The sequence below is a fragment of the Dreissena polymorpha genome, chromosome 11 (genome assembly GCF_020536995.1).
Source record: "Dreissena polymorpha isolate Duluth1 chromosome 11, UMN_Dpol_1.0, whole genome shotgun sequence".
In the NCBI taxonomy this organism is placed as follows: domain Eukaryota; kingdom Metazoa; phylum Mollusca; class Bivalvia; order Myida; family Dreissenidae; genus Dreissena; species Dreissena polymorpha.
Window position 1 is genome coordinate 73,109 of NC_068365.1, and position 24,776 is coordinate 97,884.

General features: G+C 33.7%; 1 protein-coding gene across 1 annotated transcript in view; it reads right to left on the reverse strand.

The window, feature by feature from the left end:
- LOC127851116 (uncharacterized) overlaps window positions 1-24,404 on the reverse strand; it is a 33,005-nt gene extending 8,601 nt beyond the window's left edge. Inside the window, exon 1 of the mRNA XM_052384675.1 lies at window positions 24,300-24,404. Within this exon, the coding sequence (XP_052240635.1) occupies window positions 24,300-24,404 (105 nt within the window). The remainder of the gene's footprint in view (window positions 1-24,299) is intronic.
- Between the last annotated feature and the right edge of the window lie 372 nt (window positions 24,405-24,776).

Sequence of the window (24,776 nt, forward strand, 5' to 3'; positions counted from 1 at the left end):
ACACTTAGTATACATACCAACGCTTACGTGTCATACAAAAATCACTTACTTATCGTGCATAACAACAGTGACTTGTTATGTATAACAACGCTGTATTTAAGTACATTAATACCTAACAACACTGACGTGTCATACATAACATCGCTCAGCTTTTATACATAGCAATACTGACTCGTCATAACAACATCGAGTTGCCATACATATCAACAATGACTTTAAACATACCAACACTGACTTTTCATACAGAAGAACACTGAGTATTCGTTTGAAACAAAACTTAAGTTTCATACATAAAAACGCTGACCTGTCATACATAACATTACATGACAGCATTCACTGTATTCATACCAGCACTAACCTGTCGATAACTTGCCATACATAAAAACACTCACGTGTCGAACACTGCATAACAATACCGACTTTATACATACCAACACTTACTTGTCATACGAAACATAACTGTATTTTAATTCATGACAACGCTGTAGTTTTCATACAAAACACAACCTTCTTTTCATACATAAGAATGCTTACCTATCGTACATTACACCACTGAATTGTCACAAATAACAAAAATGTCTTTTAAAACATATCAACGCTGACCTTTTATGCAAAAAAATAGTGTTCATATATTATAACCTTACCAGACATACATAACAACACTGACTTGTCATAAATAACAATGCTGAACTGTCATACATAACAAAAATGACCGTTCATACATGACACCACTGACATTTTGTACATAGAAACTCTGACTAGTCTTACATTAAAAACAAACATGACAATACTGACTCGTCATACATAACAACACTAACTTTTCATACATAACACCAATGACTTGTTATTCATAACAATGGCGACCTGTCAAACATAAAGTACTGACTTGCCAGTACATAACAACTCTGACTTGTCATATATAACATAACTAACTTGTCGTACATAACTTCACTGATTTATCATACATAACAACGCTAACATGTAATACATACCAACACTGACTTGTCATACATAACAACTCTGCCTTGTCAAACATAACAATACTGACTTGTCATACAAAACAAAGCCGATATTGGAAACATTACAACACCGGCAAGTCATACATAGAATCATCGACATGTCTTTCATAACAACAGTGACTTGTCATACAAAGCAACATTGACTTTTCATACATAACAACTCTTACTTGTTAAACATAAAAGTACTGACTTGTCAAAAAAAAAACAATGGCTATATTGGTAACATAACAACACCGGCAAGTCATACATAGAAACATCGACATATTATTCATAACAACACTGATTTGTCTTTCATAACAACACTGACTTGTCATACATAACAACATTGAGTTGTCATACATAACAAAGCTGAATTTGCATACATAAAAACATTGGATTTTCATAAAAACAAACACTGACTTACCATTAATAACAACGCTGACTTATCATACATAACAATACTGACTAGTAATATATAACAACCCCGCCATGTCAAACATAACAGACATGCCATATTTAGAAACACATACATGTCATGCACTATATTGTCATACACATGAACACTGACATGCATTACATGTATATCAACAGTGACATTTCGTACATACAAACATTGGAAATAAATGTTTCCTGTTGAGTAATTTGAGTTATTAAGACAACGTCGCTGTGTTTCGACGCGGCATTCGTCGCCAATGACTATCTGTGTTATCTCCTGGGAACATTGCTCGCCGCGTTGTTATTTATTAAACCACATTGTACATATCGCTAAACATAGATTCATTTTATTTCGTATTTAAGGATAATATTAGACACGCTAGGTATGCAGATACTTTAATAACGGATGGCACTTGGATAACCGAGAACAACAAAAGAGTTCTAGATTTTTTGTGCATTTATGTTCTGTTGATTTGGTTTTAAAACACGGAACATTGTTTGTTCGATTAATGGTACAGCATTTCGTATTGCGATGATAGAAATTCGCAGAAAATACGGTGGATTATATAAAAAAAACGATAACATTCCATCGATAATCACGCTTGAATCGGATGATCAGTACATATTTCAACAAAATAAAAATACTTGGAAATAAATCAAAAACGTGCATAGTATTCGAAATATAAGATCAACATGTCCATTAATGTTACAGCATGTTACATTTTAGTTTACTGACGTATTTGAGAAAATTCAGATGTTTAAAGAGTCGGATGCCAAACTATCATGGACACTTCTTTAACCGATCATCGTAATGACAATGATACTTCTATTCTCGATTACTCGACACTTTTTACCAGATAAACAACACTCTTTTTAAACAATCAGAAACGCAGAATTTGCTGTAGTATGTTATAGTAAGCAGGCAATACAAAAAATGTATGTACTGACGCACATTGTAAATTAAAAACGAATTACCGAAACGTTTTCTTATCCCTTCGGAGTATGATTATGATTTTGTATAAATATGAAAGATACTAATTCAATATATCTGATGAGTACTCGCTAAGGTTCGAAGGTTTTTTTTTCATTGCAGAAATCAATAAAGATAATTAACGGTTTCTTTTTATTTAATCAATTTATTTTGCCTTATTTAAACGAATGGGCAATGAAGCAAATTCAGCGAAGATTCAGAAAAGCCTATACATGCACAAAAATATGAAATCGCAAACAATATATTACATTTAACAAATTACATCCAACAGTTCATTTAAAATAGACAACGTGTAGTCTCAACAAACAATGTGGTTTTTGGTCAATCAGACATGTTTGCATTGTTCCAAAAGATATGCACATGCTATTGAATTTGCGTTAAGAACAGGAGGTTTCGCCAATACTAAATTTAACACTAGTAAATTTGCATGTTTAGTTAACTGTTTCTATGTAAAATGAATACAGGATTTACTCTGCAATGTTGTCGTGTGTGTGTTTGATTCAAGTTTGTTTATTTAGCCTAGGATGTTGTTAGCATTAAGCTAATCCTAACAAAGTATTTTGCCAATACTGCCTTGAATGATTTGAACCTCTGTCTATGTAATATATAAGAAAAAACAACGTTAGAACAATGTATGCGTCTTCGTTTGACCGGATGTTCTTTCAATTTAATGCATGAACAACATAATTGTTATCAAATACAGTCAATTAAACCACTTCCTTTTGGTATTTATTAAGTATTAAGCGCATACTTATTCAACAAAGACTAGTACTCGTGGGTATTTGATTGAGCAATTAAAATCCGTGATTTTAGCCTTTGACAGACCACTCCTACCTATAAACGTCCATGTAGTAGATGAGGGTCTGTATGAAACAAGGAAAGGTTAAAATGTGCTTGATGTACTGTGCATATTTGACGATAACAACATGTGTTTTTTTAATTGTGACACGAAGCTTGGGTTTTAATTACAACGCATTCATATGCAGTGATTTGTATTTTGCAGATTATTAATAAAACGAACCGTTTCATAGTGCGTGGCTACATGCAGATGGAAGATACCGTCTGCAGCACACTGTTTTAACTCCTTTAACAAAACCGGGCAATGAAGCGAATCAAATTAAAAATTGAAATTGCAAACACATTGTTTAAATATGAAACGGCTTAGTACTGAATGCATGTTTACTCAATTCCGTTTTACATATTTTATAAAACAGATTTTTGTGTAAGACAAAGTTAATTGATGTACCTTGATATACTACTAAGACCAGGCTCAGTACTTTACGCACATTTACTTTTATCAGTTAACAAAATATTTTATAAAACATATATTTGCTGTAAGAATATTTAAATGTATGTTACTTGATGCAATGTATACATAATATATGAAAAAATATTACATGTAATTTACACCATACTCCAAATACAGTCATCTCATTGATAAAGTAATAAACCAAGTCCTATTGCATGACAATCTGTGTAATGTGATTTTACATTAAATATACAATGTGATAATTTAAAATGTTATGATAAACTACTATCACAAAAAATAAGTTAACAACATTATCAAGTATATTGACGATTATTTTTTGCAGAGAACATATGGTCAACAGACAATTTGGGGGAAAAGGTAGCATCACCGCATTTCAAAAAAAATAATAGGCGGTAAAGATTACACATTTTGTTTTAAAACAACAATGTTTTTATTGAACAATTGAGAAACGATCATTCAACAGTGTGTGTAATTTGCTTAATGTGAAAGCTTTAAATGAGTTACCATTGTGAAAATATGATCAATGTTTCATATGTTTACATTTACAATACTGTTATGATGTATTTAAATAAATAGTCCTACTGCATGCACTGTACATGCACTTATCAGTATAAAACAAATCCTTCTATATGATCAAAACAAGTTGTGAACGTCTAATATAAATACGATAATGTATGCATGCACATACGGCTTTTTTCATATCGGTCATAAACGCCACCCACTTTTCTTGTCATTTATATCACAATTATGGACCAGATTCACCATAAATAATATATCATAATATTCCTTAGTCTCGTTGTTGTGTATACATGTAATTTGTATGATAAATACATCTAAAGTGCTTGATAAGAACACATTAAAACAAGTCCTTTGCATTTTCGTATATTTATTCATTCAGTTTCATTAATTATATCATATTTCACCAAAAATGTTTTTATAAGAAGAATATGTTATCAATTTCTTAAATTAAGAAGCTAAATCGTGGACAGTATATGTTGTTTTGTCATTTAAAAAAACCACGGTAATTTTTAGGTTACCTTACACTAAATCATTTTGTTTCCCTACGTGATCCATTCGAAAATAGTGCCTATTTCTGAAGATATCCTTTTCTGTGCATTTCTGGGAGAAAGTCACTGTCTTGGTCTTTCGGTCTTGTAAGCGTAATCGACAGTCTCACACTTTTGGGTGGAGGTCTGAAGCCTTTTGTAATCTGGATCAAGTACAATTTCAAAGCATGCTTTCAGCAGTGCTTCATTAGATATTGTTATCTTAAGCTTACAGTTCTCGTGTAAATATAACTTCGGTTTGATCTTGCCAGCAGAACTCAGGTCAAACTATGCCTGTGCTGTATGTTCCACAGTTAACTTTGAAGCATAACATTATACTTGAAATTACGTTTTGGAAGTGATTTTATATATCCCTTGATATTATCTTTGTATTTTGTGTGTGCTCCTTTCAACTCATGCATTTTGCTCGGATAGATAGAGCAGACCTGTTTTGAAAGTTCGATTTCGTTAAAGCGGGTCAAGCAAACATTCCTCTACTGAATTGAGCAGTATCGATAATTATCTTCAGAGAGTTATCTCTCGAATCTTAGAAATAATTCCGAGTTCTGGGAGCCTATACATTGTATTTGTTTATAGGTCTGGATGAACCGTTCCTGACTCCGGGTTTGTGTATTCCTCAATCCGACTCCTTGTCCTGGACCGCGGCCGCAGCGCTTTTGGACGATTCATCAACGTCCTGAAAGGTCATCGCTTCATCAAGCTGGAAAATTGGATTCTGATAGTCATCTCCTTGTCCTGGACCGCGGCCGCAGCGCTTTTGGACGATTCATCAACGTCCTGAAAGGTCATCAATTCATCAAGCTGGAAAATTGGATTCTGATAGTCATCCCCTTGTAGTCGAACGAATGAACGCTGAACTACAGAGGAATCATATTAAAATGACTTTTCCATCATGACATTAGCGTGGTTCTTTGCATAGAAATTATTTAGCAAACATCCTTTTTTCTTTAAGACTCTTGGCATATTTGCTGCAACGTAAGCTTTCGCCAGTGGTTTTCAGAGAGAACACTGACTGGGATGTAGCTAAATTGACTTATTTACGAAACAGACTATCCGGATATGCAACACAAATCACATTACACTGTAAGCTCTTGACAGAGCAATTGGCGCCTTTTTAATAGTTAATTTTGGGTACTAGGCTTGTATTTGCTTGAAAGATGCAAATTATGCTTCCCAGCATCATTCCATTCATTCCTTTAATTGTGTGTTTTGGTTGTCAGTGAAGCTTTAAATAATAATGTTCTTGAAAAAACAGGATTTAATAAGCCGTAAGTGGATATTTCATTAAAAAAACTTGTTTTCCTCAAGAAAAGTGTACTGATTTAATGGTACCAGTTTTTGTCATAAAAATAATGCGTAACAATAATTAGGCCAAAAAATCAGCTGCTGTGATTAAGACTTAAAATCATGCACTTTAACTTTGCTGCGAAGGCTTCCGAAACCATGTTTTCTACGGTGGATGCATGCGACAGCGATTTACTATCTTAGAAGTTGAGAAACGGTGTGTTTTTTATTGCAATTATTTGGAAAGGACGGATCCATCTTTAAAATGATACCAGGTTCGGAAAATTGATATGTCGGAAAGGCAAGGAAATGCTTTGAAAGTTGTAAGGTTTATAATTGGACCGTACGGTAATCGGAATAAGTGTAATATAACCGTTTAGGTTTTGGGCGGCCCTCTTGGTGGCCATTTTAAACCCTAAGGAAACAAAACTTGTCATGGGAATACAAATTTTCTCTCAAACAAGACACTGTAGAACATCCTCAGCATATTAAAATTAAACCTTACAATGTTTAAAAACAAATGTGAAGGCTTATAAGTACCAAAACAAAATCCACATACATAAACATAGCTAAAGAGGCTAATATATCTAAAAACATAACAACATGCACATCTGGCATTATTTCTTAATATTTGTCATTCACGCTTTCCGTGTTGTATATTTCACAATTATCTATCATATGCACATGACTTATTATATTATCATATTATTTCGTCCCATAGTTGTATGTAAATAAAGTTAGGGTGATAATTATATCTAAACCATTGTCATGTAGAAATTGAAAACTATCATAAGCAAACAAATAATGTGTTTGTACCAATCTCTCATTTATATAAAGGCCTTTTTCACTTCATGTATAATATTTAACAAAAAACAATTAAAGCTTAGCAAAATCGTGGGGAAATGTATACGATGTGTGTGTGTCATTTGTTAAAAAAAAGGTGTTGTCTAGATTTGTGTTCGACCATCTTGGCGGCCATCTTGGATTTAGATCCCGTGGGCAAATACTTTGGTATTTGAACAAAACTGTTCTTTTATAATGTAGAATATTATTAGCATATAAAACACTTTCTAATCATGCACCGTGGCCTTCCGTTCCTAGAAGACTTATAGGACTTCGTAGCACAATGTTTATCGAGCACAATATGGGACTTTGATTCGTAGCAAAATTTACATTATGCAGAATTCAGGGCATAGATACATAGCTTACTGTAATCATTCGTTATATAGGGCTTAGATTCGTGGCATTATTTACAGTTTGCAGAATAAAGAGCTTATATTAGTAGCACAATTTATATCGCACTGATTATATGGCTTAGATTTGTAGCAAAATTTACATTTTGTAGAATAAAGGGCTTAGATTTGTAGCACAATGATCATCATGCTGAATACAGGGTTTTGACTCATAGCTCAATGTACATCTTGCAGAATATAGGGATTAGATTCGTAGCACAATGTAAATCATGTAGAAAATAGGGTTTAGATTCGTAGTAAAATTTACATCATGCAGAATATAGGGTTTAGATTCGTAGCACAATGTACATCATGCATAATATAGGGTTAAGATTCTTTGCACAATACACATTTTGCAGAAAATAGGGAATATACTCGTAACACAATTTATATTTTGCAGCATATGATACGTAGATTCATAGCACAATGTACAAAAGACGGGCTTAGATTCTTGGCAAAATGGACATCATGCAGAATATAGGACATAGATTCGTAGCACAATATACATAATGCTAAATCTAGGGCTTATATTTGTAGCACAATGTTCACCATGTAGACTAGGATTTAGATGTGTAGCACAATATAGATCACGCAGATTATACGACTTAGATTCGTAGTGCAATGTACATAATGCAGAATATTTTACGTAGATTCGTAGCACAATGTACACCATGCAGAATATAGGTACATGTACATTCGTCGCAAAATGTACATCGAACATATAATGTATCTCATATTCAAAACACAGAAAACGTCATGAAGAACAAAGGTCTAACATTAAACGCACACGTTACATCATGCAAACGGATGACTATAGACTTGAAGCAACCGTTTGAGACAGAAAGATAGTACAGTCATTACCCACAAACATTTCCGTTGAATGAAGTTGATGGATTGTTTCTTTTGCCTAGCACACTTAGTATGAAGTACCACTGTACATAATTGTACTCAAGAACGCCGCAATTTAGCACAGGTTACTGACTCTTGTTAAGGCTGTTTTCTGAGATCCATTTCACAAGTAAAGTTTATGTTTCAAATAATTCTCGTTTGAAGATTATTTTTTATAACGTTCCAGTGAAGAAAAAAAAATAACTTGTTGCATTTTTGGCGTAAACATATGTTTGCCATATAATTGGTTTTATGTGAGGAACATAAACTATATTGTTTTAATTGCGCAACAAAATATAGTTTCGCTTACCAATTTCTAAGATTTTAATATTAATTATCTGATAATTATCTGATAATCTACATATTGTTTCACTGATGTGAAGACATATCATTTGTGGAAAGACTAGTATGGTTCTTGTCAAGGCCATTGAGCCCATCTAAATAAAAAATTGGACGGACATACCATAAAATAAATATAATTTGTTATAAACGAGATGTCATTATGTATTTCGAATGTATTCGCAACTATTAGTTGATATCAGCAATTCTAAAAAGATTTTAGGAGCGTTTCAGATGTCCTTTGTAGGAATATTGAGGAGTAATTAAAACATTTCCACAACACAATTGCATACTTCCGTTATTTATAATTGAAACAATGATACGAGTGATACATTTTCAGTGCAAACTTGATGAGCAAGACACTATAACACTTCAAAACAGAAGTATGTCAAGTGTATATTGTTGTACAAATATGAGCGTCGTTCTGACACAACTGGGCTTATATGAAACAACTCGTTTTGCACATGCATTAAACCCAGTTTTCCCTGAACGATGATGATATTGAGTCCGATTCTGCTCCATCAAGATACAATGCATAATTATGTTAAAGAGCACATTTCACTTTATTAAACGACAGCAACTTTATTATTTCGGTCTCTTTAAAAAATTAACGCAACTGGGTCAGTCATTTATCCTCAAACATTTGAACAGCATGCGGGGACAGTTGATTATTGCCCTAGCCTGTGCTTTGAAGAATTAAGCAATTTTGAACTTTTTGTAGTTCAATAAAATTAATGAGCCGCGCTCTTGGAAAACCGGGTTTGCTGCTTGAGTGTTTAATGTCGTCTAAGATTAGCCTGTGCAGTCCGCAAACGCTAATATGGGATGCTTTCCGCCTAAACTTGATTTTATTTTATAACATACTTCCTTTAAACGAAAAATACCTTAATAGCGGAAAATGTCGTCCCGAGCCTGTTCGGACCGCGCAGTCTTAAACTCACATTTTAATCACGTATAAATGTCGTGAACAGAGCAATCACAAATGGTATGGCCTTCATATGTTTGAAAAAACATATTTGTTGAGTTGAGTATTTAAATTATTGTGAATTGTGTTGTGTTGTTATCAATTGTTTGTTTTTGGTTACATAACACTGCAAAGGAGATTTGACAGGGAGTATATTTGTGTCACTCTGTATAAGTCGGTAGGTTTTTCTGTCTGTCCGCATTAAATAATATTGTTTATGAAGTGAAACTTAAAATATTTCATCACCATGAAGTGTTGATTTCAAACTCATCTATTTCAAGTCCAATGATCGAGACGTGCCTGGGTTATGTCCATCTGGGCATCAAAGTCTCACTTGTATTATTATTTTATTTAAAAATGATAAATAACTATTAATAGACCTGTTTCTTGAGTAATATCTGTGCTTCATGCCCAATATTCAGTCCATATACTAAAGATTTACATTTTACATAGAAATGTAAATCATGGTCCAAATATAAACTCTAAACTCTTTAGTTAAACTCTTGAGTTTACTTTGTTACTTATTGTGTATTTTGTATAGAAATGGATTTACCACACTGTCATTTGCTGTTTACCTGGTCCTATTTTACAAGCTAAAATTATCAAATTATTGCGTTAGAGGAAGAAACTCAATTACAAGCCCACTTGTATAAATCTGAATATGAATTGTAATAATGCAAACCCTTCTTAAAAAGTATTATAGCATGCTCACGCATTAATAGTTGTTTTTAAGGACTTTGCCATGCTCTGTGTTAAGGGGGTTAAATGCATGTGCCTAGAGTGTCATCCCAGATTAGCCTGTGCAGTCCACACAGGCTTATCAGGGACGACACTTTCCGCTTTTATAATATATTTCCTTAAAAGAAAAACTCTTCTTAGCAAAAATCCAGTTAAGGCAGAAAGTGTCGTCTCTGATTCGCCTGTGCAGACTGCACAGGCTCATCGGGAACGACACTTTACGCACATGCATTTAAACCCATTTTCACAGAGCGCAGCTCAAGGACTCGGTATAAATGTCTTTTTCCAATTATTTATGTGAGGTACATATCAAATTTATTGAAATCAATGTGGTTATGCATCATGATTCAAACTTAAGTGACCTGAATTATTTTGTCTACACATGTATATGCGAACGTTCATGCAACGTTAGAGCATAACAGTAAAAATTTGTATGAACCTAAGTATTTGTTCAGTTGTAAAAACAGCCTTTTTGTGTGACTTCTTTTTTCAGATCCACTCGAGGAAAGATGTGAGGAAGCTGAGAGGAAAAGATGGCAAAACATAAAGGCCCTTCTGGCGTTGGCTGTTATTCTGATCGCAGGTCTTGTGATAGTCGTCTTGGTGCAGCATTTCAGAGGGGCATGTCCAGTAAGAATATTTTATTTGGCCGTGCTCTGTGAAAAGGGTGTTTAATGCATGTACGTTAAGTGTCTTCCCAGATTAGCCTGTGCAGTCCACACAGGCAAATCAGGGAAGACACTTTCCGCCTAAACTTAATCCATGCGGCTATTGTTCGCTTTATTAATTAAACAATTTAGCGGCATTTATTTGAGCCGCATTATGGTATGGACATTTATCATGAAACACATATGTTATACAGAATGTTTTATGTTTGGATTATAACTTAATTGTGTTTGTAAATTCAATCAAAAACGTTTATTTGATTTAACGATTTTGTAAATGTAATTGTCAATGACATTTAACATACCCGTAGCCAGGGGGGGGGACCGTTGGGTGCGTTCTCACCGAATCTTTTTTGACGAGTTGAAAAATTGTACTATATGTGGCAACCAACTGTATTTGACGCAAAAACGGTTATTTAATTTTCCAGGAACCCAGTGAGTCTTCGTTTTCAAGCGTTAAAATAATGTATTCAATATGCATCCGACAGATCACCATATAATTCAGATCTCGATTAAGTCATTTTTAAGATAGCTTATGATTTTTAATTACAATTTTTAACCGTAGAATTGTTGAAATCAACATAAGTTTTGACATAGAAATTTGAGAAGATCTAAAAAGCATGCCCTTGTTAAATGGAATTGGAATCTTTGTTATAAATGGATATTTGTTTTCTGTATAATGAAAACTTATTAACCTGGCACTCTAATCCGTATAAAATCGATACGTATTTATGTATATTTGATACTGAATGATAGTTTTGTAACTTTTGTCATCGTTACTAATGTCTGTTAAAGCTATAACTTTAATAGATACCATAACAAAATGATGAGCCTACTTATTGTGGGTTGAATCCCAGTCCAATAACCTTTTTCGACAATTATCTAAATGGCTTGACAAACAATTTGATTTATATGAATAAATAATCTTATGAAAATGAAAATACATTTAAGATGAGTAGTAAAGGATTGTTATGTCAGCTTCCGAAAATGACTGAAATCAATGGACAACTTTCGACTATTGCCGAAGACTAATGAGTAACTTGTTAATAACTGTGCATTATACCACGAGATATAACAATTACACATTGCGCACAGCATTTCCGACAGACCGCGTTGTCTTTTTGTTATATCCTCGTACAACCATTTTCGGATCCTTAAAGGGTTTTCCAGCAACAAAAATATCAGTTATGGTCAAGACAGGATAATTTGGATGTTGAATGACAAGAAAACAAGTCATTTCTACAAAGCAATTTAGCTTTTTTGTAGTTTACCAACACTTAATGGCGTCTGTTCTGCTCAACATACATAACTTTCCACAATGTTTTAATTATGTCAAACTTGACACTAGGAATGTCCTACTCTTAGTTGTTATAGTGAATTTAAAACCTTATAACATATGATCAGGTGGACGTCAACGTTAAATGTTCATCAACTGTGACGGATCTTGAGCATAAAGGGCAAATAAGTACATCTTTTTTTCTGCAACGTCCTGAAATATATTGCTAAGGACGTTGAGACCATAGGGACAGTAGTTTGTGGTTATAAGGTCTTAATGAAGCTTTAAGTGCTATTTGTGTCTAAAATTATTTAGAAAAAAGATTACTAATTTGTTAAAAATAGTATAAAAAAAAGTAGCCAGATGTACCATTTTGATTTCTTTTTAGTATTGTTCAGATTAGAGAAGACCCAGTTTTGTTAATCAGTGTTTGTTGTACATTACAATATAAGCAAGTTTAGAGTAATGCTATGCCTCTGGTACTATCCATAGTAGCAAACAAACAATCGTTTTGACCAAAAAGTAACATATTTCCATTTAATTTGCAAGATTTATAAATGGTAGAATGTTGGAATGGTGAAACATACCAATTTTATCTTAGATTCTAATATTCAAATAAATAATGATATTTTATACCGTTCTTATTGTTGATTAAACATTCAATGAATTTGTTGTTGCATATGTAAACAAAGTGAGTGGGCTCATACTTGTGTCGGGTTAAACACCGTATAAAAGGATGTATATCAGTGACTGATCAAAATAGGTGGTTATTGGAAAACGTGGTGGGGAATACATGTATCATATTAATGCCAATCAGTCACTGAGTATGGTCAATGAAAGTGAAATATCATAAAAAAATGATCTATAACTTTAGTCTCTAAATACAGTTAAAAAATGACCAGAATGCAGGAGTTTACGTTTCATTATCAAAATCTTTTAGGGGATGGACCTCCAAAGCCCCCGATTGCAGGAGGGGGACATCCCCTCCCGCATCCCCCCCCTTCGCTGGCAAAAAAATTCGCAAACACCTTTTCAAAACTCTGGCTACGGGCCTTGTCATTACTAACCGTTGTTTACGTTTCTGTTTCTGTTTCGTGACACGCTAACATATTTAGCCGACTTAATAATATTAAATCAATTCGTTTAATATGTTTATGTAATTCATAAATATTAAATATGTATAATACAATATGTTTAGGAAACAATTTGTAAACAATGTATATGCATACATAGTTAAGGCAGCTTGTTTTAAAACGTGGTACTACGTTATGATCTAATACGTCTGGACGTTTACCTGGTGTATTAAAACCTCAGCCGACTTATTAATATTAAATCAATTCGTTTAATATGTGTATGTAATTCATAAATATTAAATATTTATGATACAATATTTTTAGAAAACAATTTGTAAAAAATGTCTATGTATACATAATTAATGCAGCTTGTTTTAAAACGTGGTACTACGTTATGCTCTAATACGTCTGGACGTTTACCTGGTGTACCAATACAGTGTTATCAGACGACATGATAATTATTCCAAAACATTATTATTCAGTAATATTTAGTAATGACTAGTTAACGTCTAGCTTGTGTAACAATAATTTGGTTTGCTGTGATAAAATCCATGAAGACGGAAAACAATCCGAGATTGGCCGCAGTATAAGACATATGTTGAACCAAATGATCTAAATAAATATATTAATAATTCAACAATGTGTCAGTCATGCTCGGTAAAGTACTAAACAAAGTTTGAATTAATAATTTAATATATGCTATTAAAATTTAAAGGAAACTATTTTGTATTAGTTTTCAGTGAATATTATAAATATTCCATTTAATCGAACTTTGTAATTGCACTATATTGTCTTGTACCATATAGACATTACATGTTTAGAATGATGCAATTCAAAGCGACATGATAATTCAAGTAAACTGTTTATACGATAATAGAGGGAAACATAGAAAACCGTCTTAGGTAGGGTCAAAACAGTGGTTTGGGTTTATTATATCAGATATATATATATATATATATATATATATATATATATATATATATATATATATATATATATATATATATATATATATATATATATATATATATATGTGTGTGTGTGTGTGTTGATGCTTTGAAAGAAAGGGATTCAATAATACACAGAAATTCGGCTTATACAATGTGTACGAACAAGCTACTCGCTAAGTAAACTATATTTCATGTTTAACAACAGTTCCATCGTGCTTTAATCGTCATGTCATGTACAAACACCTGAATGTTATACTTCAAACAACATAAAGGAATATACGGTGCAACAGAAGAGATATGTAAAAACTGGCGTGGTTAAGAATCAGTGGTTTGAAAAATAACCTAATTATTAAAAATTGAACATACTGTAACAATATTAACAAGATTTGCCTTTCAAACTCAAAGCAATATAGTCCAATGCAGCGCAATTATACATTTCTTTGTAGGTAAAAAACGCACAACAGTAACATGCACAAAACCATACATACATCTTTGACAAGTACTAAGTTGAACCTTCTACCATACGGGCCAGTAGCTTCTGATATACTTCTGATTGGCTTTCTCGATACAACAATTTCCTGATCAACCTGCCTATGTTGTTGTCATGTACAGTGAACACATCTGACAAAATTTAGCAGCAGAAAATGTGTATATTATTTATTTATTTAAGAGACTCAGTAAGAGGGAAACTAAGCCGCACGCCCACATGATCGTGTAAGGGAAAATCGCGATACTACGGACAAGGTGTATTCCTTGACTTTCCGTACAAAGAAATTATTTATAACATGCAAGTTGTATTACATTTTTAGACCAGCAATAAATCCGTTGAGCTGTTATCAAACTCATCATCTCCTTCCACTACTGAACTTTGTTATTATATGTGTAATTGTCCAAATATGACTTTATAACTTTATTATATAACATTTAGAATAACAATACAAATAAAGAGTCATTAAAACTATAGTTACCTTGATAAATGGACCGTGTTTATCTGTGCTGTATCAGAGGTTGTTCCCGGTCTTCACACTGGTCGATCGCCCTAAAATATAAACGAACATGACCATTTAAATTGACACTTACTTAATTCTACTGTTGATTTTTTTTAACGGATATGAACTTATTACTTGCAGACAATCCAATTTTATAACCGAACTTGTGGTATTAGGTTCAAAGTGTTGGAATAATTTGACTAATTAAATATAATAATTCATATTTATTTAATATGAATGTGTTCATTTAATCCATAATTTTGCGTTAAAATACTTTTTTTTCAATTTTAGTCGCACGTCCGTTAACCTCATTCACATATTTAATAAGCAAAACGCTTCACGTTGTACGGTCTATCTCTCAGCTTTTTACTCATGATTCATAAATGCCAATTCTTTAAGACTAATGCTTACAAAACCAACGACGATAATTTAGCTGCTCTGACTGAAACCAGGTGAGTGATTAGCCGGTCGTCGCTTTTATTAAGTCAATTCATGGTTTTATATGGCGAGATATCAGGGAGTGATTTTTATTAGAATGGGTTTTAACGTTTGTGCGTCCGATTCTTTTGTTTTGCTATACACTCTGATTTTGAGATTACGAACGCGTTTAAATGCATTTTTGTATAGGCTATAGATTCCAAAGCTTAACACTAGGATTGTGTGGAAATCGTTTGCCGGACACCACCTAACAACAAAACACCGACGTTTGACATTGCGCACCAACAAATTATATATAATAAGAATGCAATACTGCTCCAGCAGCTGGAGTTTCACTTATTTATATGCAATGAGAGAAATTCTTACATTTAATAAATGCATATAAGAAAATAAATGACAACAATAATGTGGTCATTAATATGAACGGTTTCGCAATACAAAACATAGTTTAATGAAACACTGCGTCAATTCTGCTGCAATTGACTTCTATATTGTTACATGTCTAGTAAGTTACAACAGATATTTATTGAACAATGCAAGTTTAGTTAGGAAGCGACATGCTTATGAGTATTTTGAACTAAATCCTTCCCGACCTACTCCGCAATCCCTTTAGTTTAAACCTATATATTTTAGCTCGATTGGACCGAGAGCCTAAGGCTTATTGTAACGCTCTCGAGTCCGTTTCCTGGACCTTGAACCAACACTTGAGGTATATTGGGGGGGAATCTAACCCATGACCAACCGGTCGCTTGGCAGACACCTTATCCATTACACCATGGCGACCAAAATCCCTATAAATGATGATAACAATCTTTTTGCACGGTTTATATTCCCAAATTTGTTGGTCCAACTGACACTAATATATTCTCAAAACATGTCGTAGTAGGCTGTGTTGTTGGGCTTTTCACAATACCATATAAATGTAGTAGTGAATTAGTATGCAAGACACGCAAGATTGAGGAGAATATCAGATACATGCAATGTAGAGATGAGAACAATTGTTACATCATTTGCTCTCATTCCAGGTCAAACGGGGGTATTTTTTACGGGTGGAATGATGAACGTAAGAGTCCCCATAGTACAAAAAGAAGAATATAATATAGTTGACATGGGTAGAATATAGACATTCGAACACATTATTAAGATAAATTGCTACTATCAATATAGCGTGATAATTCAGGATCTGGCTTGGTAAATGATATTAACAAGGAAATAATTGCCCTCCATGAATTTAATGCAAACAGTACAATTTGCTGAACATTGAAGTACATACTATGTTCTTGTCCTATGTATGTATGTGGTGCATACATCAGTAGTGGCATCTGAAACATGAGTTTTGCTTTTTTGAAATAAGAACTATAACTTAATTTGAAATTGAATCTTGTGGTATACTATTCCCCATGTTTATACAATTAAACCATTTCTTATTTACTTACAGATTTACCTGCGGTCCTGAATTTCGCCTATGGTATTTTCATCTCATACGACATATGTTTCATGTATGTGATTTTTTTTTAATTTAACTTAAGTTGAGGTTCTAATGGTGAGCTAATGCGATCAACTGTCGTCCGGCGCTTTGCTTCCTGTGGTGTAATGTCAGGTAACTGACATACAAGAGAAGAACAACTTCGCGTGCAATAATACCTAAAGGTAAAGGTCAGACGTAAGGGTCTAACATTAAATTTGGTCATACAGCAGCTGTTAAATTCCTGTCTCAATAATAACCTTACAAACTCATACAGTGAAGTGTCAAGTGTTACACTCCTCTACATATTTGAACTGTCAAGGTAATATTTCAAAGGTCAAAGTTGGCTTTCAAATAGCTTGTTGTGGCTATAACTTGGTTATTAAACGTAATTGTCACGGTATAACGTGTTTATAACCTGTCACCTTACCGCAGACGTCAGGGTCAAACTTGCATTTTAAATGTCGAAATTCGCCATAAACAGCTTGTCAAAGCTGTAACTTATTCATTCGTCTGTCAAATGTTAACCATGGTGAAACTGTGTTAATTGTGTGTTACCTTTCTCGTTACCTCAAATGTCAATCAAACTTAAAAGTTAAAAGTCGACCTTACCCAAAGGCAGTGCTTGTTTGACATAAACATATTTTGAAACAAAAGTGGTATGTGGGGGCCTCAATTGACACATTTATTGTTTATTTAAGTCCATTCTATTGCGTGGTACACAGTTCTAACGCTCTATCAGGTCAAGTCTTCAACAATGAGTGTCAATGAACTAAAGTGCACGCTTAAGGGCCATCATAAACCTCGTTTTTCTTATTATTTTAACTCCCTTCGTAGAATATGTATAATTTAATTTCTTATGTCTTCATGCCACGTTCAATTAATTACGTTCATGTATCAATAAAACAGGCTTGTCGCAAGTGAGCAACACTTAAGAAAGATGGTACATCAATAGTTCATTTTCTTAGAAAAATTTGCATGAGGATTGTTCTCTCCTTGATCTGCATGAACTGAATATTGATTTACTGAATTTAATGGCTGCACAAGTTTATAACATTATAGATATGCTGTTGACTTTTTGAAGATGATAACACGGTGATAACATGTCTTTAAAGAATTGAACAATTTACAAGAAGATTGTTCTTACATTTTACAATCAAACAAGTCCAGATCGAGTAATGTAAGAACAGATTTATTTTTTTTCGTCAAATCGTCAATATATAAGTATATGAACCTGACACTTATAGTAGTGATTGTTAGATTCAGTAACGATACATTTCTGTTCAATGTAAGCCCTAAGACTAACATTGATCTGTTTATTGTGCAACACAACAAATAAACTCTAACAGTAGTTTCTCATGAACCGTCCGTATCCAGTCAGATTTGTAAATCACTAGGTCGATTCGTTAAATTTTGCTTTACAATAAGGTTCAAGCGGAACAAATTGATGTCTTGAACACATACTTAACACATACTTAACAAAACAATGGCATCATGTGACTATATTCTTGAAAAAAGTATTGTTCTCTTGTCACATGAGTAACCATTTATAATTAAAGAGCTGCGTCTATTGTTATAATACTAAGAAATACACAAAAACAATAACCACTAGATGTTTCTAAGTATACGCTATTGACTGACTTTTATATATTAGTAACTTTTGTAATAAAACATCAATGTGTGAGGTTCCCCGTCCCTATTTCACTCTCTATGACAATATGTACTTGCATATTACTGTTTACACAATTGTATCACTGTGGTCCAATGCTTCGTTTATCTCGTTATAAGCTATCAATTTTGCACGGCCTAATACCATTGGCTAGCAAATGCATTCTTACATTGTCTGTGTGAATTTTGTCTGGAGATTTATGATTCCATTTGCAATGTTAACTTAAAGTAAATTATTCGTCTTTCAATTTCAGTGTGTACTACAACTTTAATTTACCTAAACAATTATTAATATTGTCCATTTCTATTATATTCATGTTTCCGAATAACACGTATGCATTAAAAAAGCGGCAATCTAAGATTTCCGCGAAACTTTAAACCCATTTTAGAAGTAAATGTAATTGAAATCATATTTGCTTTGACAGCATTCAGAGCGGCTGACTGAAAGCCATTTTGGATTGAAGTTTTGTCCTCAAACTGTGTACATTTCATCTACATCAATATTACTATGTTAGGAAGTGTGTGTTTCATTGATTTCAATAAGAACAGTATAGTGTTAACATTGGATATAACAACTAGCTATTTTTAATGTGTAAAAAATCGAACATAATTATTTTATTGTCTTGTTAAAATACCCCTTTTTAAAATGTAACCTTCAGACATAAGGCTGATGTTTTGGAGATGGTTTTTATATTGGTTCATTACAAAGACATGTATGCACACTTCAACCGCTTGTTAATAACCGAGAGGGTTCTCCAGGATGTAAATAGTTATACGAACCGTCGAACAATGAATGATCCATTCAAAGGCGTCAGTTTCTTTGTTAACACTCTGATGTTTTATCCGAATCCCAAGTGTTGCATGTTTTCCTTGATTTAATTGCGATAGTTTTTTTCAATCGGCAAAATTGAAAATCATGTTTGCAGTTTATAAACATGAGACAAATGCGCTAGGTTATTAGTAAAATGATAACTATGGAACAGTTGCCTGTATGTTAATATGTCGTCTGTTTGCTGTAAATATGTCGTTTGTTTGCATATGAGCCTTACTCTGGAACACGTGGGTTATGCGTCTACGTAATGCATCATCCCAGATTAGCCAGTGCAGTCCGCACAGGCTAATCAGAGACGACACGTATCGCTTGTATCGTATTTTTTGTTTAATAAAATTCTTGGAAACGCTCCAGTTTATTCGGAAAGTTTATTCCCTTATAAGCCTCTTAGGACTGAATAGGCTATTATGTTAATGTCGTCTGATTTGGGAGGGATTTATTAATCTCAAGCTTCTGTTATGGGGAAAACTGACTTTCATTATTGTGCGCTAAGTTTCCTCGTAGATTAACCTATGCAGGCCGCTCAGGCTTATCAGGGACGACACGTTCCGCTTTTATAGAATCGTTCGTTTACATTTATTCGAACTAAAAATCTAGTTTACATGGAAAGTGTCGTCCCTGGACCCTGATTAGTCTTTATAGAACAAATTATGACGTAACTTCACGCACATGCAGTTTGCCTTGTTTCACAGAATAAGGCTCACCATCAGAACGATGGAGTGTCTACTATTATGATCCTTAGCTTCACATTTAACAATTGACTTTTCAAGTGGTTATATAATTGTTTAGTTAAGATTCTAGTTTATACGTATTTCGTTGCTGTCTCCATGCACTGAGGCAAATGAATGTTTCAAAAAGCATGTACTTGAGGAAGATTTCTTGATTGTATTTGCTCACATAGATTTGTATAAATGTTTACAAAACGTTTGACAACTCTAAAAATAAAAAGAACAATGAGGCAACCGAACTGATGTTTGAAATATAGACACATTTTACATTAAGTCGAAGATGTCTGACAACGATTCGAGAAAAATGAAAGTACCAGCTTATATGCATGAAAGGTAGTATTCAATAATTACTTGTTTATTTTCGTGTGTGGATATTGTTATGACAATTGTTATAAAGTTGTATTTGCGACAAAGTGTTTCATGTGATATCTTCAATAAAACATTTTATAGCAAAAAACTTGATAAAAAGAAACGCAAACAAGTGTAACATTTCATACATTTTCATCAATTTTAGAAAGTGCAACCCATATACAATTATTACTTTATATATTTCTTGCAACAATGTCTACTGAACACACACATATTTATAAAACAATGAGTAACCGAACTAGTCTCTTCCCAAAAAGGATAATACGAAAACCATGAGATTTAAAAAATATCAAAAACATGAGTCAATATCAATAACCCTTTCATATTACTATACTGATGTTATTTGGAATTAATTTTAATTATTCACTAAAAATCAGACTAAAACTAGGCAAAGATTCATAAGATTCATATCAAAACCAACATACCCATCCAATGCTCGATAGCGATCAGAAACATTAGAGCCTAGCTCCGGAGAAAAATAGACTTAATACGTGTTCTTAAAGTGTCATCCCAAATTAGCCTGCGCTGTCCACACAGGCTGATCAGGGATGAGACTTTTCGTATAAATTGTATTTTAGCTAATTGAATACTTCTTTTACATTAAACATAACATTACATCGGAAAGTGTCGTCCTTTATAAGCCTGTGCGGCCTGCACAGGCTTATTTGAGACGAACATTTTAACATATGCATTTAGCCCAATTTGCCAGAGAACAACTCATATTATTTATGGCCTTAAAAGGCTTTTCAATTTTAATCAACCAAATCATATAGCAAAATTAACTTACAAGTGTTGTGTTACAAATGAACGTAAACCAACTCAATGTCTTGTTTAAAAAAATCTTGAACAAGAAAAACATAAAATCTTCAAACACATAACGTAAAACATATAAGTACAACATTTATTTTTAATGATGTATTAATATATACTGATGTATTTATAGTAATAGAAATGTTTGTTATATTTACGTCTTAATGAGGAAATTATAACATTCCAAAAATAAAATAACACAACATATATTTATGTCACTTTATTGTAAACAAATATTTGTTCTTAAGGTTTTTACTGTATTAAACACAATACACAAGTCGTCTATCGGTCGGATGAAAACCACTATCCTGAACTTAAAGGGGAATTCTAATTGAAATTAGTTGTGTTCGCTTTAAACTGGAGATGTTGTCAACTTTTAGCTTGGTTCTTACAACAATAATACAAATAGTAATAAGTATATTTTCGTATTTCTTATAAATGTTTGTATTCATTATGTCTACTATATTCATGTATACGTATTTTGGTTTTTATTAAAATGCAATCGTATACATGAAGTATTACAATCTATACAATATTACGTGAAGTTGCGTATTAAATGTAAAAGTGTTTATACAAAGAGTATTTGCATGCCTATGGTTACTTGACTTCCGGGTCATGGGGCTCAAACAATTAAATGGAAACGACGAGTACCGGAAGACCATTGAAAAACTTTGGAAGCGCAAACTGAGGACGTGCAAACCATATGGACTGAACACAAAAGAGAAATACAATTTGCGCGCAATGTAACGTTCAAAAATATAACGTCTTTTCCGCTAAACATGATATGCTTCACAAAAAAACGCCGCTGAAAAAGACCGCGAGATCGAACGCTAAGGCAAATGTAATCAAATGTATTATATATATATTATATTGGCAAGGGCTATTACACGACACCAGTCCGAAAATCATTTTAAAGGTCGTCATCTAAGGTTTGTCATATCAACACTAACCTATTATTCTCTATATTCAAATTGTTCCAATACAAATATGCTCACTTAGCCGACCGAAAATGGCAGAACGAGGCATCGATCCAGCGATGTCACAGACTGAAAGCGTTCTTGGACACAGCAGCTTGGACAATCGGCACTCTCAGGTTAGACTGATGTTTGAAGCGCTCACCTACTAGTTACTCAGGGAAGCGCCTCTAGACACAGAAGCATGAAGAGCTCTCTTTCTAGTGTAAGTAATGGATTTAAATGTAACCCGATACAGAATGTACCGTCCACGCACTGGTAAGTCACGGACTAAAAGCGCTCTTAGACACAGCTGCATTTGCAATTGTATCTTACGGGTAAGACAGGGACTGAACAGCGTTTCTAGACGCAGTTCTTTATACAGTCGCGCGATAGTAAATCAAAGACTGAAAGCGTTCTTGTAACAGAGGGATGTACAGCCGTCATGTACGTGTGAGAGACTGAAGGTTACCGTATACTAAATCAAGGAGCTGTACAAGTAAATTAACACACATTGATAAAGTTTACGACATGGTTTTACGCCACTCGCATACTAGTGTGTAGACCTATGTGAAGACGAATTATTGATGTCCACTGAGAAATCACTGTTATGGTTTAAGACTGGAGATTCCAGCCCGAAATGTGCGCAAAGCGGGTTACATCAACAGGAAAGTTCAAGGTTAAAACATGAAAAAACAGCGATGTTTGAAACGTGTAAAGTTCTTTATTATCGTTCACATGATATACATTTGTATATCTTCAATGCATTTTTCTTATTATAATGCTCTTCAATACAATGTTTTGTTATGGGATTTGCCTTCGTTCAAAACATGACGTTATGTTTGTAGTTGTTCGCTTGCGAACAGCTAAGGTTAATACCAAGCGATTCAAGCCAGTTTTCTTAGCTAAGATAAACCTGATAACTGCCGCCTCCCGCCGAGAAAGATTTGTGTTTTTTTATGCCAGAGGTTTGAGTACTTAAACTATACTGATTCACAGATGGAAACATAATGTGAATATCGTGTTAAATAGAATATTTGAAACAGAGCATATATAAAAAAATAATCAATAAACAATGTTTGAATTATCCATGTCGCGAAAGAGAATGTTTATGAATGATTAAAATCGTCCACTATTTGCTGCGTTTTAATCACTTGGTATTTTTTGCTCAGCACAGGTCATTCATGACCAGAGGCTGTTAATAGATAAGGCAAGTAAAAATACTGCTGATCAACAAGTATAGTGAGTTATCAAGAGTCCGATACACTATCACGCGTATGTTGCGTAACCTCGTCGATAACTTGATTATATTCACAGTTCCTAATTTATAAACATTGAATATGAGTTCGCCAATAACTACAGGCATACTATAGACTAGGTCAAACATGTTTTATACTCGTTAAAATTGAATATAAACAAAACAACTAAATACAACAAGAAATATCTGTACAAAAGATATTCGGCAAAAATGCTGACTTTGAAATAAAGGTTGAAATTTAAGTTTCTAAATAATTACATTGAAAACAAAAGTTAAACTAATGTGTGTATGTTTTCACTTGTTAGTCGCATATTCGCCGTGTGAAATGTGTGTTATTATAATCAAACCTTATATTAGTGTTACACGATACAAATTATAATACGGGACTTCACTTCATATGTGTCTTCACACGGCTTTTTATAAGTGTATTTTTTTCACTATCGAAATATATCGAATGCTAATATTTAACACGCAGTTTTCTTTCGAAACATTCATATCACGCTTTCAAAGCCGCGTTATGAGAAAATGTCTGTAATGGCGTTTCGGCCAGCGTAGCTCAAGCCCAGCCTGTGCGTTTGCGTTGTCTGGTCGGAGGCTATGCTGTCCGCTATACACTCACTCGAGGTTTAATGGTGTCATTATGTTTCTCCTGATCCGGCTGAGAGATGCGCAGGCTGGATGGGCTATAGGGCTCTATGATCGGCTCATATGGCATAAGACCCATTATCGAATGACGTGGGTCTTTTTTAAATCTCATTTCGAGCTGTAAATGCTGACGATTTAGTGACCGAGTGCAGACCCTGACATTTTGCGAGATGGATTTTAATGCGTAATTGTAACTGGGCCACATTGTGTATCTATGTGTCGTTTGAACATGCAGAGAGAAGTCGTATCTTACGTACATTGAACACTGTTAATCCTTTCCGCTGTGCACAGACATAAGTATGCAGCCACATTTCAGGGGATTTCTCTCGAAGCAGCCTATAAAATATTCGAATGTATTCATTCATGTCTGCTGGCGTTATGTAGAGGTCATTTAAGGTTAAACGCTTGGTAAAACAGCTACGCCGAAAAAGCGTAAACGTGTTTAATACAG